This window comes from Homarus americanus, unplaced genomic scaffold, assembly GCF_018991925.1.
Source record: "Homarus americanus isolate GMGI-L3 unplaced genomic scaffold, GMGI_Hamer_2.0 scaffold57935, whole genome shotgun sequence".
In the NCBI taxonomy this organism is placed as follows: domain Eukaryota; kingdom Metazoa; phylum Arthropoda; class Malacostraca; order Decapoda; family Nephropidae; genus Homarus; species Homarus americanus.
In genome coordinates this window covers 7,563-23,659 of record NW_024742869.1, presented here as the reverse complement: position 1 = coordinate 23,659, position 16,097 = coordinate 7,563, and the positions used below count along the sequence as shown (strand labels likewise).

General features: G+C 40.1%; 1 protein-coding gene across 1 annotated transcript in view; it reads left to right on the top strand.

Moving 5' to 3' along the window:
• LOC121877070 (tetratricopeptide repeat protein 39C-like) overlaps nt 1-15,457 on the top strand; it is a gene marked incomplete at its 5' end in the record, with an annotated part of 31,877 nt that extends 16,420 nt beyond the window's left edge. The window contains 5 exon segments of the mRNA XM_042382699.1: nt 8,022-8,190; nt 8,559-8,757; nt 11,717-11,835; nt 15,005-15,119; nt 15,447-15,457. Of these exon segments, the coding sequence (XP_042238633.1) occupies nt 8,022-8,190; nt 8,559-8,757; nt 11,717-11,835; nt 15,005-15,119; nt 15,447-15,457 (613 nt within the window).
• Between the last annotated feature and the right edge of the window lie 640 nt (nt 15,458-16,097).

Sequence of the window (16,097 nt, the reverse complement as noted above, 5' to 3'; positions counted from 1 at the left end):
GGAAGTCTGGAACTTGATGAAGTGGTGCACTGTACATAGGGAGACATCTGGTTAATGAAGCATAGGTGGATCATCAAGATCACTGGTGGAAGAGGGTGTTGCAATGGTGGTTGGTGGGGTGGCCGAGAGGTGGGTGGTGAGGTAGCGGGTAACTGGGAGGAGGAGGGTGGAGCGCCAGTGGTAGTACTAGTTGATTCTTTCTTAAAAAACATGGTGATTGGTAGTTGTTTCCTCTGCTTTGAGTTCTTTAAACTTTTCCTGATAGCAAAACATTACCTGGTTGATTCCTCTGACCATCTTAAGGCTGCATTCTATGGAAGGGTCGTGGTCAACAATGAAATCATTCACCATCTTTACCCGACGAAATAGTTCACCAAAATTTTCCAAGCTCCAACCTTCTTGTTGTAATTCCATAATATCTTCCTCCTCATCTTCCTCGGCACTTTTTACCAACTTTTCCAAATCCTGTTCTGTAAGTTCCTCTCCATATCCATCAATCAGCTCTTCCATGTCTTCAGCAGCCATGTCCACAAACCCCTTACCACCGAACTGACGTGCAACACTCATAATGTCATTCACATCCTTTACTATGGATGGAAATCCCTGAAAGTTATTAACACACTCAGGCCATAAGTTGTGCCAACAAGCATTCACTGTCTCTGGTTTAAGTTCACTGAATGATTCACTGATGTTGGTAATGCAGTCTGCAATGTTGTACTCCTTCCAACACTTGGTACCATCAAGGTCAGGTCATTACGGATGCGACCAGAAGAGCGACGTGTATAATACGCCTTGAAGGTGCGTATTACACCCTGATCGAGAGGCTGGATAAGAGCAGTGGTGTTAGGGAGGATAGGAACACCACCTCTATACTTGGATGGCTAAATTGCAAACTTTCTGGGTGGCCTGGTGTATTATCTGTCAATAATAACACCTTAAATTACATCTTGGAAGCAAGGTATTTTTCCACTTCCAGGATGAGGCATTTATGGAACCAGTCCCGGAATGCTTGCACAGTTAACCATTCCTTTTTGTTTCACTGCCAAAACGCTTGCAAAAGGTTCTTGTTTTTATCCTTTAAAGCCCTAGGGTTTGCTGAGCGGTAAAGCAAGCCAGGCTTGATCATGTGGCCAGCTGCATTGCCACAGAAGGTGAGCGTCAATCTGTCCTTGGCTGCCTTAAACCCTGAGGCACACCTCTCCTGCTTGTATATGTAGGTTCTACCAGGCATTTTCTTACAATATAAACCAGATTCATCAGCATTAAACTCTTGCTCTGGTCTTTAGCCTTTCCCTTTCTCGTCTATTATGTTCTTCAGCTTGGCGGGAAATGCACCTGCAGCTGTGTGGTCAGCTGATGCTGCCTCCCCAGTCAGCTTAACATAATGGAGCAAGAATCTTTTCTTAAAATTCTCAAACCAACCTTTACTGGCACTAAAAGTTGGTTTGGTCACTCCACTAGCCCCTTCACCACCTGTTGACTTCATAAAAATGAGCATAAAGACTTTTAGCCTTTTCACGAATCACATTGCCGTCGATCGGAACATTTTTGCGGTGCTGGTCCTCAATCCAAATGTTCAGTGCTCTCTCAGTTTTGCAATGTTCTTGTCTCGAACAACCTAAGCCACTTTAGCACTTGCAGGAGCACTCGCTTGAACAGAATCACGAATTGCTTTTTCATTCTTTCTAATGTACTGCACTGTGGATTCGTTCACACCAAACAACCGGCCAACCGCGGCAGCACTCGTCCCCTCTTTTAATTTGTCTAATAATAAAATTTTCTTTGCCAGTGTCATCACTGACTTTTGCCTTTTCTGTTTCATTCCACTGGCACTAGGCAGTCTTTTCAGGATCATTTTTGCAAAGAAACATGAAGTGAGAGTACAGTCAGTTCTGCTACAACGCGATAGTTGTGTTCTTGTAAAACCTCGCGTTGTAGAAATTCGCGCAATAGAAATAACGGCTTATGGAGAAAGTAGAAATTCGCGCAATAGAAATAACGGCTTATGGAGAAAATAGGGTTAGGAGCAGATTACTCGAAATCGAAAAAAATTTAGTAGTTAGCCTAACACAAAGGATAGCACAGTCTAAATAAATTTTACATTCATATCTAATAATGAAATACAGTGAACCCTCACTTTCCGCAATCAATTGAACCCACGGCAGCCCGCGTAAAGTGAACAACATAACATATGGGATTAATTGAAATAGAGACCGGGCCGACCCCCAAACTCCACTTTTTCCCGACACAATACGTACGTTTTAGTAAAAATAACATCTTAACTTTATGATGGTATTGACACACACATAATATAGAAGGGAACAATCAATAAGAGAATAATATACTGTAGGTTAGGTTAGAAAAAAACAAGGTTAGGGTTAACACTTACGTTAGTAGAAGAGATGGGTCGGCGTACGGGAATGGAGGCTGGTTCCGAGGCAGAGGGCAGGCTACTGGCCCTTGGGTGAGTCTTCATTACTATCATCCACACTTAGTAGTGCCTCCCTGACAAATCCCTCAAAGTCATCATCACTGTCTCTGTCACTATCACTGGCTTGGGCTGGCTGTGGTGGGTTGCGGGCGAAGAACTCAGTTATGCTTTGCTGACGGCTGGTGTTTATGTTGTCGTGATACACCTTGATGTAGGGCTCCATAGTCTGCAACTGCTGGGTAGTGAAGATTTCGTACCGGTTATCGTCAGGGTCGTCGGAAAGGAGGAGCTTGACTTTCTCAATACACTCGATGGCATCCCTTACATTACTATGGGATAACTTGCGTTCTTCTTGGGATGACGCACCACCTGCCTCTTCACTGACGTCATCATCATCTAGCATCTTGTCGGTAGTCACATCAGGATCCCTTATCACTTCCAGGATGTCGTCGTTGGTGGTCTCGGAGAAGCCTGCAGCTGTAACACTGCGCAGCTTCTCTGGCAAGGTCCACTGCTACTGCAACAGTCTGAACCTCACCAGTCACAGATTTACTCTGCCTCCCACCTGGAATACCTTGCATCACATGTCTCCATGCATGACGAACAGTTGCTGTAGGCAGCTGATCCCATGCCTCCACCAAGAAGTCCACAGCTTTCTTGACGTTGAATGTTCTCCAAAATTGTTTCACAAGTACTTCTTGCTCTGCCAACTGTTGTTCCTCGTCGTCTTCGCTCTTCTTATCGGTGTCACTCAGGTTATGCAACTCTTCCTTGGTGTTGGTGTAGTCGTTCAGGAGCTTAAATTTCTTGGCAGAGAATGCAGCTTTCACATTACAGATCAATTCTTGGTCCATGGGCTGTATTATAGACGTAGTGTTGGGAGGAAGGAAGACCACTTTTACGTTGGGGTGACGATCTAACAGTAAGGGCGAGTGTCCTGGTGCTTTGTCAAGCAGCAACAAAATCTTGAATGGAACATTGTGTTGCTCACAGAATTTCTTAACGTCAGGAACGAAACAGACATCAAACCAGGAGAGGGACAGAGTAGAGAACATCCACGCCTTACGTGTGGTCAGCCAGTGGACATTTAGCTTGGTCATGTCCATGTTCTTGAAGGCAGCTTAAGTGCTGTGTGGATCACCGATAACTTGAGCTTACAGGTACCGGAGGCATTGGTAGTAAACAGGAAACAGAACGGTGATGCGCTCCTTCTGCAACTTCCGGCCCTGACACTTGCTGGCATTCTTCACAACGAAGGTCTTGGAAGGTAGCTTTTTCCAAAAAAGACCAGATTTGTCCATGTTCAACACCTGGTCGTCGGTGTATTGTCCTTCCTCCATAATCTCACATAAAAACGGAGGAAATTCCCTAGCCGCAACACGGTCAGCACTAGCTTCTTCACCACCAATGTTAATATTGGTGATCTTGTTCCTCTTCTTAAACCTCTGCAACCACCCAGAGGAAGCATTAAAGGGTTTGGGCTCTGCAATTCCCATCTTACGTGACACTGCAGCATACAGTTCACGTGCGTACTCCTTAACTGAGCTCGTGTCCACCGCCATGTTCCGTCGCGCCTGACGAACCAAGTAGCTCACAAGTAATTTTTCCGTCTTGAGAAGCACCTGGTTGTGGCAGTACTTGATCATAGAAGCACCTGTAGAGTTTGGCTGCATCCTTCTTAATTGTCCTGATAGTTGATTCGTTAACACCATGCTGGCGCGCGAGATCAACCTGTCTTGTTCCTTTTTCCAACTCTTGTATGATCTTGTACTTAATTTCGTAGCTTAAGGAATGTCGTATCCTCTTTGGCTTAGGGCGGCTGGGTCCAGGTAATGCAAGGTTTGTTTGTGGTGGTGGTGGTGGTCCGGTGGAAGCCATTCTTATGGAACAATGGATACCGATATACACGATGTAGTCGGGAGGGGTGTAATTGACGCGGGTAGGTCAAGGGGGCTTGAACGCTCCCGCGGCGGGGCACGTCATAGTACATTAAACCAATCACAGCTAGCGGGGAGGGAGGTAAGGATGCTTGGCCCAACCACAGTCCGATACGTCATATGACTTCACCGATAACGCAACAAAGACATACTCTGCGCAACCTACTCGCACTGCCTACCCAACATGGCGGGAGAGATGGCGGGAGGTTTGGATCCAAAAATGGCGCGGCGCGAGAGGACCGCCAGGGTAAAAGGGTACACACACCGCGTAAAGTGAGCATTCCGTGTTCGGAAGGGGACCGCGTAAACGTGGAAACGCATAAAGTGAAACTGCGTAAAGCGAGGGTTTACTGTACAATAAATGTAACACTTTACCTTGAAAAAATATGAATATAACTTGATGGGGGAGAAGGGTGATTTTGAGGTTGAGGAGTCAGCAGACAGGAGTTGAGAGTTGTCATCGTCATCATCAGGTGCAGTTTTTGTTGCTTGGTTGGGACGAAAAAAATGTCTAATTCCAGAAGTGGATGGCTGTGGTTCACTTCACAAACAAAACACATGAATCAATTGAACACGTGATGTCGAACATGAACTGTAAACACTGCATAACCCCGCGCCAAGCGACAGTACACTTAAAACGTCCGAGTGGAATCGTGTTACAGCCAACACGTGTTCGCGTTTCACAAATGTCGTTCTTCTATTCATCAATCGTGTTATAGCCAATTCACTTTGACAAAACACGCGCTATAGCAGAAATGACTGTATGACACGGGATGCTAGGTCACGGGTACTGGGTGAGGGCAAACAGAGCGGGATGAGACGCCGCGGGGGTGTGGGATGACTCGTTGTGCTGAGGGAGAAGGCTTGCATGCTAGTCACCCGAGCCACCAGCTGATTACCGTGAATCGTTGAAATCGTGAATCATAAACCCGCGAATTGGAACGGTTTATTGTATTCTATTATTTTTTAATTATTGTGTTAGAGTATTCATTCGTTTTCTGGTCAATTTTTGTGCTTTGCCTTAGCTGCCACATAAAATAATCTATAATTACTGTGTAAACAAATATTTTCTAAATGTACATAAAGTATTAACCCTTAGGCCCCGAGTGACATTCCAGAACGTCTTACCAGCGCGCCCCGGGTGACGTTCCAGAACACGCGCCTATTCCAGCCACTGTTTAATGCCCAGCGTGGGTTATCAGGTTCCAGTGTGACTATTTGCCTCTCACTCCACATGCTCAGCCACAGGGAAGCTCCCTGAACATAATTACCTATTTTTGTTTGTTTCATTTTCATTGCTTGTCTGTTTTATCATGTTGTATAAAAGTAATATTGATAAAAGTTGTGTAGTTGCATTGTAGTGTAGTATTACTGTAAAACAATGCTATGATTGTTATAAATGCTTTTATTTGTGGAATTATTATTATTTTATGCATTACTTGCTGTACCAGATACAAAGACAGCCAGGCAGACTGGCAACCCACTGGGATTGTTGAAAAGCACTTTTTTATGAAAAATTATGCAAATAAAATGCTCTAAATGAATTATTTATAGCAAATAAATATTAAGATTAGTAAATACATACATTATTGGCCACTTCGGACACAAAGGCAAGCTAAAAATAGCCGATAAGTGCAGAGGGACCACGAGCGTCAGCTGTCAAACCAACACTGTCTCCTTATCTCTGCCCCTCCTTCCCTCTGCATGGCCAGAGAAGTTTCTTGAGGGTCAATATATAGTTTTTCTTACTTATTTTTTATTGTTTTATCATTTAAAAAGTTAAAAATTATTTTTTGAAAATTTGATTTTTCTCGATTTAACCCCGGGTGGAGGGGGGTACTGCCACCAGCACCATAACCCGGGGCTTAAGGGTTAATAAAGTAAATAATACAGTACTGTAATACATAAATGTAACACTGCGAGGTGAGGTGACACTGCAAGGGGTGAGGTGATGTGACAAGGCACTTACACAACAAACACATTAACAGTACAGAACTACTAAACCATTGTCTTGTAACATTTTAATTTCTATTTTTTTTTTTTTTTTTATCATTTGATACATGATGGCTTAATTTGGCTACTTTTGCACTTTGACAACTGATCAGTGAATAAACCAGGGCATATGAAGATGCATTATACACTACAATATTATTTATAAAGTTCTGATAAATATGCTATAATATTATTTACAAAGTGCTCAGTACTGATCCTGTGGTAAGCACCAACCTTCATGATCAGTGACAACAACAGTGCTTGAGAAATGGTTATTGTTTGTGACATTATTACGTAGAGCGAGTCAGCGGGACTGATCAGCTGTTACTGCTCTGTAAACATGACTGAGAATATACTACAGCACAAGAGCTCACCTGGGGTTGAGTGTGGGATATTTTTGGGGAAGTTAATTATTTTTTTATATTTTTTTATAAACCCAGCACCAAATGAACCTAAATAATATGGGAATTGTGGTGAATTGTATACAAGGGAGCGAGGGCTGCCGAGTGGGGGGTGATGGGTTGTCCTCTCCTCCCTTTTTCCCTCCGCCACCTCTTCTCCCTGGTTACACAACAAACGTAGTTTTGAACAGTTCAGTATCTTAATATGATTCATATTCTATTCCTATATAATTCACTCATCTTAATCAGTAAGCCCTTCTCCAACGTGAATTTACTTATACCGGTACACACAAAAATAAATGCGAACAATGAAAATTGAAATTTACGTACTGTACTTCATTAACACAGTGCGGCTCCCTCTCACATCTCCCGAACTGTCTCCCTCAGCCTCAGTCTCTTGTAAGCTGTAGTCAGGAGAAGAGCTGTGCTGTCCATGTTGATATACATTTTGCTCTTTTTACTGTTTTCGGGGGAAAAAATCAATAAGCAATATGGCTCCTAATTATCATTATCTCCAAGTGATGGTGGAGTAAAGAGAAACTGTAAAGTGATGACATTAGTAGAGAAAATTTAAATTTTTGACAAGTTACAAAGTACTGTACAGCAGCTGCAGCCTCATTTGTTGTTAACTTGTAATGAAACTATAAAAGTTGTATAAAATCATTACGATACTCTGATGTGCTTAGATATAAAGAAAATATAATATAAAACAAGAATAATGAAGAGCATGGTGTGTATGTGTGAGACGTTGGCATTTGTGGAGGCAGTAATAGCCAAGGCCTTGGCTAATAACTACATGTTACTTGTAATGAAATCATAAAAGCTGTGGAAAAGTCATTACAATACTATACTACAATGTGGCTTAGAAATAAACAAAATATAATATAAAACTATAAAATATGAAAAATGAAGTATCGGTGGGTATATGTGGTAAGTGAATGTGTTGAGGCACTGGGTACAGTGTAGGAAGTTTTGTTGAGCACACACTGCATAGCGAGACTACATCAGGTACATTTGATAATGCAGTAGCTAGACAGCAGATGATATGGTTAGAAATATTGTGTTTTAGCAGTGGTATGGTGATTGAACTTCCACTCAAGACATTGGAATGTCACTTCATATTAAATCAAATTTGGATTATTTCTATAGAAAACTTGTGTGAACAAATTTGTTCTTATTCAAGCGAACACTTTGCTATTGTGTGTAATAACCGTCTTAAAAACTGTTTTTCAAGTGATATTAATGGTCACTACTCAACAGGTTGACCTTACTCTGGTATCACACCATCGTCCGCCCGTTCTTTGCTCTAGATGGTAGCAAGGTGCGGGCAGGGGTTGAGGCAGCTCATCTCCTTTTGCAAGAGGCCCAGCAGAATTATGCACAGTCTGCCCTATTTCTCTTCTTTCGGGGTAGAGTTCACCGACTTCAGGTAAATCCCTTAGACCTTAATTTATATAAGATGACAGTGAACACAACATTCATTGGTATTGAGTGTCTTCCAATATTTAGGTGAGATAGTGTACATTATGTGAAAGCTCCCCCAAACATTTAGATTATTGACTGTGTCCTCAAATTGAAGTAGTTTCTGAAGAATTCAACGTAAATTTGTGTTTCGCGAATTATTGTGACCCCACTATACTGTATATGTTTCTAATATATTTAGAAATATTGTACTGTACTGTATAATGCTGTGGTGAATAGAGGTACAGTACTACCTGGTAGAGTAACTGATGGTGTAAATCCAGCTGTAATTCTATATTTAATGAAGAGAGCTAATGTGATGATATATTTTCTCAGGGTGACATTGGTGGAGCCCTGATGTCATACCGTGGTGCTCTGCAGGTTTCACCCCAGAGGGAACTGCAGCTGCTGGCTCTGCATGAGGTTGCATGGTGCCACCTGCTGCAGCTGAACTGGAGTCATGCCCAAGGTGCCTTTGCTAACCTCAAAAAGGAGTCCAGGTGGTCCAAGAGCTTCTATGCCTATTTATCTGCTGGTAGGTTGATGAAGTAGATGTGGAGACCGAGGCTCATGACTAATGTATGCAGTCAGTGCTCTGCCTTGTGGAGATAGGCATTCTGTAGATTGTAGTTGCCTGGTTTCCAAAAATCATCAAACACTATTTTGATGTATGCTTCTTTGATCTTCTCAAAACATTCCTTAGTTATAGATATTTTACAGTGGCTGTTTCTCATCCATCGTCGGGGCCGGAAAGTCGGTTTTTGCTGGATCCCATCCCATGTGGGGGAGAAGGGAAATGAGCGTGCTGATGCTGTGGCAAAAGCAGCTGCTTCTCACCCTTTGGCACATCATTCCTGCCTCTGATATGAAGCCAGTAATGAGAGCTGCCATCTGCTCGAGTTGGCAACATAGGTGGGATGCTGTTGGAGCAAACAAGCTCTGCGAAATCCATCCTGCATTGGGTGCTTGGGGATGTCAGGGACTGTCGCACCACCTGGAGACTGCTTTGGCCCACCTCCATATTGGGCACACATAGCTGACTCATGGTTTTTTAATTGAGAGGGCACTCTCTCTTCATTGTGACAACTGCCTGGTCCCATTGACTGTTTGACATCTCCTGGTGGAGTGTCCCAGTTTCAGAGATCTTCGTGGTAAGCACCTCTTCCAATGCTGGGTGGGAGATCGGTTTTACCGTCTCTCTTTGGTGCTTGGGGGGGTAGTGTGGAAGAGGACATCCTCTCCTTCGTGGAAGAAGCCGTCCTACACAAGCTTTGAGTTTTATCTATTAATGTTTACTTTATTTTATTACGAAAGTTCTGTGTTATTTGTGACTTTTTTACCTTGTATTATTTGATTTTAGTATTTTAAGCCCTTATTTTAATTCGGTGACATGACCAAAGCTGTTGCAGTGCCAGGGATGTAATTACCACAATCAATCAATCAAATCCCCACTTGTAGACACAAGGGTCCACACACGTGCAGCTGTCACATACAATGCTGTAAGCTATGGGTGTAAGTACAGTACATATACCAATCGAGAGAATTGAAAATAGGAAACCCCTTGTCTCAAATTCGCACATTTGGCACTTATGCCCCTGCTTTAGGCGACACCTCATATGATGCACTCCTGAAAGCCCTTACTTTAACCAGATGTATGTTAACCAAACATTAAGTTTTCATAGAAACCCATGTTATTGAGGTATGTCCCAGAGCACCCCCGTCCCCCCTCAGTCTTTTTTTTTTATTCCCAGAATTGCCTCTAATAAGCACTTACTCCTGCAATTGTGGGAAATGGCCATAAAACACAAATGATGAAACAAGAGCACATGAGCTTAAAACATAGTAAGGTACTTTTATATAAATCTGGTCAGTTTGTATATACTCCATCTTCTCTATAATGGAATTTGTACATACAAAGTCTTTGTGGTACTCACTGAAGTTTCAGACTTAGCATCTTCCTTAATTTTGGTGGCATTGTCACATATTGTCTGGACGGTTCTCTCACTAAGGCCAACCGCTTGACCCGTATCAGCTATGGTTCTCTCTCATTATGGCTTATTATGTGTAATTTAACACCAATAGTGATGGTCTTTTGCTGCTGCTTGGGTTGGGTGACACCTTTGGATGTAGATGGATGTTTGTAAGTCATAATACGGGCTGAAAGTTACACACAATTCAAAACACCACAAGAACAATCACGAGAAAAATTATCACTCACTCCGACCATGGTTACTGGATGCTACAGTACGGCGTGTGTACATCTCGCTTCACGCCACAAATTTTGTTCCTCGATGGCAATGCTTGCTTAACTAAGCTGCCAGCCTGCATTGACTTTTTTGGTGGGTATATATTAAAAAATGGTACAAATGTTAACACCAGCATTATTTCAAAATTAAATTTGCATAATTCAAGAGGCAGCTGTATATTTAAGATTTTTAATGAAATGTATTGGTGCGTGCAGGGGGTCCCTGACTTACAAACGCCCGCCAATACGAACAAGGTTAAACTTTAAATTTACAGTATTTTATTAACCTGATGACTTAATTTTTACTTTCATTTACTTTTTTTTTTTTTTTTCCTCTCAGGATTAGCCCACTCTGGCACATGTCACTGACCCACATCGGGGCCTGAGGGTCGAAAATGTAATAATAATAATAATAATTAGTTCATAGTAAATATAATTTATAATAAAAAATTAAATAATAATAGCAACACTGATAATAATAATGATAGTAAAGAACCATAAAGAAATACAAAAATGAAAAAAAAAATTAATAGTGAGAAATGATATACTGTATGTATGTTGTGTTGTCAAAGTAAGAGAAACAATTGAGACCCTGCAATTGTGTGTAAATGAGGCAGAAAGTCAGATCAGCAACCTGGGACTAGGTCACAATTTTTGTGATGCCATATGGCAGTAGGGTCTACCATTAGACAACACATTATGCTTCCAATATCTTCCCAGGTGGTAGTACCTCCCTGTTTGGTAGCTGCCTACTACCTGTACTACTGCATTTAGTCATTCTATTTCTTCTTTTCTTTTAATTAAGTGATTTTAGATATACAGTATATAAGGACTTAGGCTATGATATAGCGGGATTTTAAACATTGTTCTGTAAGTTCTCAGGAACAGAACACTTTCGTAACCCGGGGACCCCTATACCCTATGTAAGCTCGGTGTGGCTGTACACTACATGTTGCCAGTATGCAGTGTTAAGACTTTTTATTTAAGTGGCTTTAATGTTTGGTGGGTTTGTATTGAAAGTATAGTAATTTATGAAAAGTAATAATAATTTTTTAATAAAATATGCATGGAGGAACTATTAATGTGTGTAACTTTTAAAATTCTGGTGTGACTGTAGCAGAGGGATTAGGCAAAGTGTTATTTTTTCTATAATACTTCAGCATGTACAGTACTGTATATGCAAAATGATGACTAACAAGGTAATAGTTAGTAAGGTATATCTGTATAACAGTAGATTTACTTTCCTCAGTGTGTTTAGGGGCATCTGGCAGACTAGAAGATTGTGCAAAAGGGATGAATGAAGTCCCGACTCTCGTCCGCCGATCCAGTCATGCTCTGGAGGCATTCTTGATGCGACGAGCACTCAGGGTAAGGATAAAATTGAGGAAAGATTACTCAGATCTATTAGAACCCAGAATAGGAGGGTGAAATATTAAGAAGTTTTAGGTGTTAGCTGTAACTTTACATTGTTTGAATGATGTAGTATATAATGTAGTATATAATGTATTAGTAAGTTGAACTCATGGAACATAATACTGTAAGATTAAACTAAAGTATTTATATATGACACTTCTGTTGTTATGTACAGTAGTTTATATAAAAGTGAATCTATAGCTTATTGATTGAACACTTGTTTTGCAAGGAAAGGTTCTTAGATTTGATTCCCTTTCCAACACACAAACATGCACTCGCCGTTCAACAATCAAGCTCTGATATTTCTATTTCTCAATGAGGATTGGGAAATGATGTCATTCTTTTGTTTAATAAACTCATGAAACAATTTAACCAATCAAGTTTTACATTATTTAATATAATAGGTTACATCATTATTAGATAATCATGACATAGTAGAAATTGTTTTGTTGGCTGAGAGTTCACAATATCAGAATCCTCCAAGCTGTATTGTCCCTCAGAATGGTACTTAGTATACGAAGCATGAATATGGGGGATAATATGGCCTTATCATAGGGTCTACTACATGTAACCTTGGCTTGATCCCTATCATGGATGACATGATGACATATGAGTAATATAAAAGTATCTGAGCTAGAAGTAGGTCACAACACCTTTGATTAGGGTTGGAGAGAAAAATATGGTAAAAGCAGCATGACCATATTTTATTATTAGTTATACCTGTACTCATATAAATAATCATAAATGTTGCCAAGCTAATGTTATATAAACTCAATATCTTTATAAATATTTACAGTAAAAAAAAAATCAAACACTTTTATTCTTTAGATTACAGAAATTATACATAGCACGTTATTGTCACCCAAATTATTCGGTCAGTAGCCAGTCCATCTCCTTGCTTTTCAGAGTAGCCTGTTTGGCTTGGATTCCACAAGGTCTCACACCAGCTCCGGTCTACCCCTGTAGTATTCTCACTCTGTTAATTAACTTATTAACAAACCAATGACATACTTCCCAATCCTTATTGAGAAATGGAAGTATCAGAGCTCGATTGTTGAACTGCTTGGGAGCTTGTTGTGTGTGTGTTGGGGACAGTGACCTGACAGCGACCAGTGGGGCCACTGCTTGAAATTTTTTGCTCTATCTTGAAAATTTTACTCAAACCTTGAAAGCTTGAACAAAATTTTTGAAAACCTTCCATGCTTTGAAAAATTTATATAAAATGTTTTTTAATTAATTTTCTGTTTTTATATTTATGAATAACAGTTAACTTAGATATGACAATGTTCTTTTGGTACTTAGTTTGTTAAGTAATTTGACACCCCTGGACCCATGATTTGCCAATTTTGCACCTTAAAGATATGTGAATTTTCCTTCTTATATTTTGAAAGAAATGTTAAATATATTACTATAGTTACTGCAGTGTAGAAGCAACAACTAAAATTAATTACTAAGTAGCCTACACTAAACTATTACTACAGTACAACAGGTCTACTTGTTTAGATATTAAGTAAAGTCTCTGCTTTGATATATTCTGGTAGAACTTTAGTTTAGTCTCATCTCAAACTGCCCAGTGAATAGATTTTTTGTTTTGTTTTGTAATGCAGAACACCAATTGTCTCTTTTAATTAGAATCAATTATTTTTATTTTTTTTATAATTGTAATTGAATATAATTTTGTCATACCTCATTTTTTTATTTTTTAGCAATATGGAAAGATTCAGACACGAATCTGGTAAGATTTTCTTTCTTTTTTTCACGAGTGGCATAACTGGCAGCGACCCGCCCTCCATTAAGGGTGGGGTGAAGTGGACTTGCACCCTCCACCTTGACTCTATCAAGAACTTTCGTCTGGGACTGTTCATTAGACTTTCATGCTTAACACCAAATATGTACAGTACTGTACATTGTTGGGTGTACTGTACTGCACTACAGTACAGTAGGCTCTCACCAATAACGTTTAATAGGTGCCTGAAAAACACCATTATTAGCGAAAACGTTATTTGTGTGACATTAAAATACATGTAAATAGGGTTTATTGGTGCTGCTGCCACAAGAATTTCACCCATTTTTTCCCCTTGAAGTCCTCCTAACACTTTTTGTTAGCTGAAATAAAAAGAATTGCTATTCAATCATCAAAATAAAGAGTGAGTAATATAACACTTAGCTTGGGGGAGTTTTTGAGGTGCTTGGTGTGATGTTTGTTCCGTATCTGAGGGCCGCTAACACTTGCACTGTCTTTCATTCTATAAGCTAACCATTTCACAAGAATTTGCTCTGTTATCACTAACAACCTGTTTCTATTGCCTTTATCATTCATAGCTCGCCTCGCATTTCCATCACTACCGAAATATTTTTAGCCTGCGCAATACTCTTCTTGGTCTCCGCTAAGTTCCTCTTAATATTTCGCACTGTAGACTCAGGACAGTTCAATTTCCTCACTTTAAAAGTTCCCAGTCATTCAGGTGGCAAATCACTCCCTCCACCACCTCCCCTAGCCCCCACAGGCAAAAATGCGGAAGCCATTATTGATCACCGACCCTAACAACCACTGGTTATAGAGGCTAAAATCTCACACGTGGGCGCAGCGTTGTATTCCACTGAGCGTGTGTGAGAGTGAGGCGGAGCGGACAACTACGTCATCAACATGGCGGCAAACAAGCGCTCTCATTGATGCGCTCGGACGCTTCCCGCGAAATTTCCGTTATTCAAGAGAATCCAGATGTTATTATCGAAAATGGGTATCTATTGTAACTTACCGTTATTGTCGAAAACGTTATTGTGGAAGTCGTTATTGGTGAGAGCCTACTGTATTTGGTAATGATGGAAAAATCCTTTGGAGGTCAAATATCTTGCCGATACACTAGCTGCTGAATGAGAATTGTTATGGGGTCAGCACATGTTTAAGTCTCTTGGCATCATGACAGTAAAAGGCTTGTGTATGAATAGCAAAAAAAATAAGGAAGAATAATTGGTACTACTACAGGTATAAGTATTCTTGTCTGTATTGCCTTCAAAATTACAATGAACTTTGGGTTTTGGTTGCCAGAGTTTCTTATTGTGATAAGTGTACCTGTACTACCGGGGTTTATAAAAGTAATTATTTAATTATTATGAATTTCAGTCCAAGGGTGATACTTTAACCAAGAACTATTGTCTCCTACGTGCCTATGAGCTCCTCTACATGTGGAACGCTCTCTCATCGTGTTCTTTACAACATCGACTGCAAATGGTTGAAGGTAAATGCAGTGTGTGGGATTGGAAATGTGAAATCTAGTTTAAGATGAATGTTCCTTCAATTGACCCCATCTCATAATATATTTATTATATTGTACCTAGAACTACATAAAGCTAATTTTATTGGTACTGTTTATTTAACTTTCCACAGATATTTTCTCAAGAACAGTAATCATATTAAGAACTAGGTGATTAAGATCAAGGTACAGGCATCTGGGTGGCCATATCATGTACTGTGCAGTACTTGGGTCTGTACAGGGTATATATATATATACGGTATTTGTGCCTGAGAGCTTTACAACTATAATGAGGTTTTATTTGTATTTTAGAATTACAGTAAGTAGTTAATACAAACAATTCTCTTACGTATATCATATTTTGAATTAAATACTGTACAGGCAGACCTCGATTTGCTCGGGTTTGATTGATGAAAATTCCCAGTCTCCCCCTGCCACAAAAAAGGCCCCATACTTTGATTTATGCATAAAAAACCCAAAATATTGATTAAAAATCATTACTCGAGTACATTAATAAAAAGAAATATGTTCAACGTATGCTTTTTTTGTACCAGTGTTCTTACTTATTTCACTATTTCATAATTTTCAAATACCATAATGTTATTAAGTCTACAAAGAAGCTTTCAATTTGTCATTATTTTCCTAAACTCACATGAAAACAAGTGACACGGGGTGGTAGATTTGTGAAATGGTTGGCGAGCCCAAGCTGTGAAATTAAGAAGAGTACTGGGCTTCAAAGTATGTATCCCTTGACAAAATTATCAAGAATAATGGAGGAATTGTACACAGGCCACTGGCCTCCTTCCCTTAGAATGGTTACCTCCAGTAGGGTGACCATTAGGTAAATAAGACTGGTTACTCACACAGCCAGTTGTCTGGTTGTCCAGTTTCTCTTCATTTACTCTTTATGTAATATACAAGTGGTTCCTCTGTTAACGAACACAATTCGTTCCATGGAGTCGT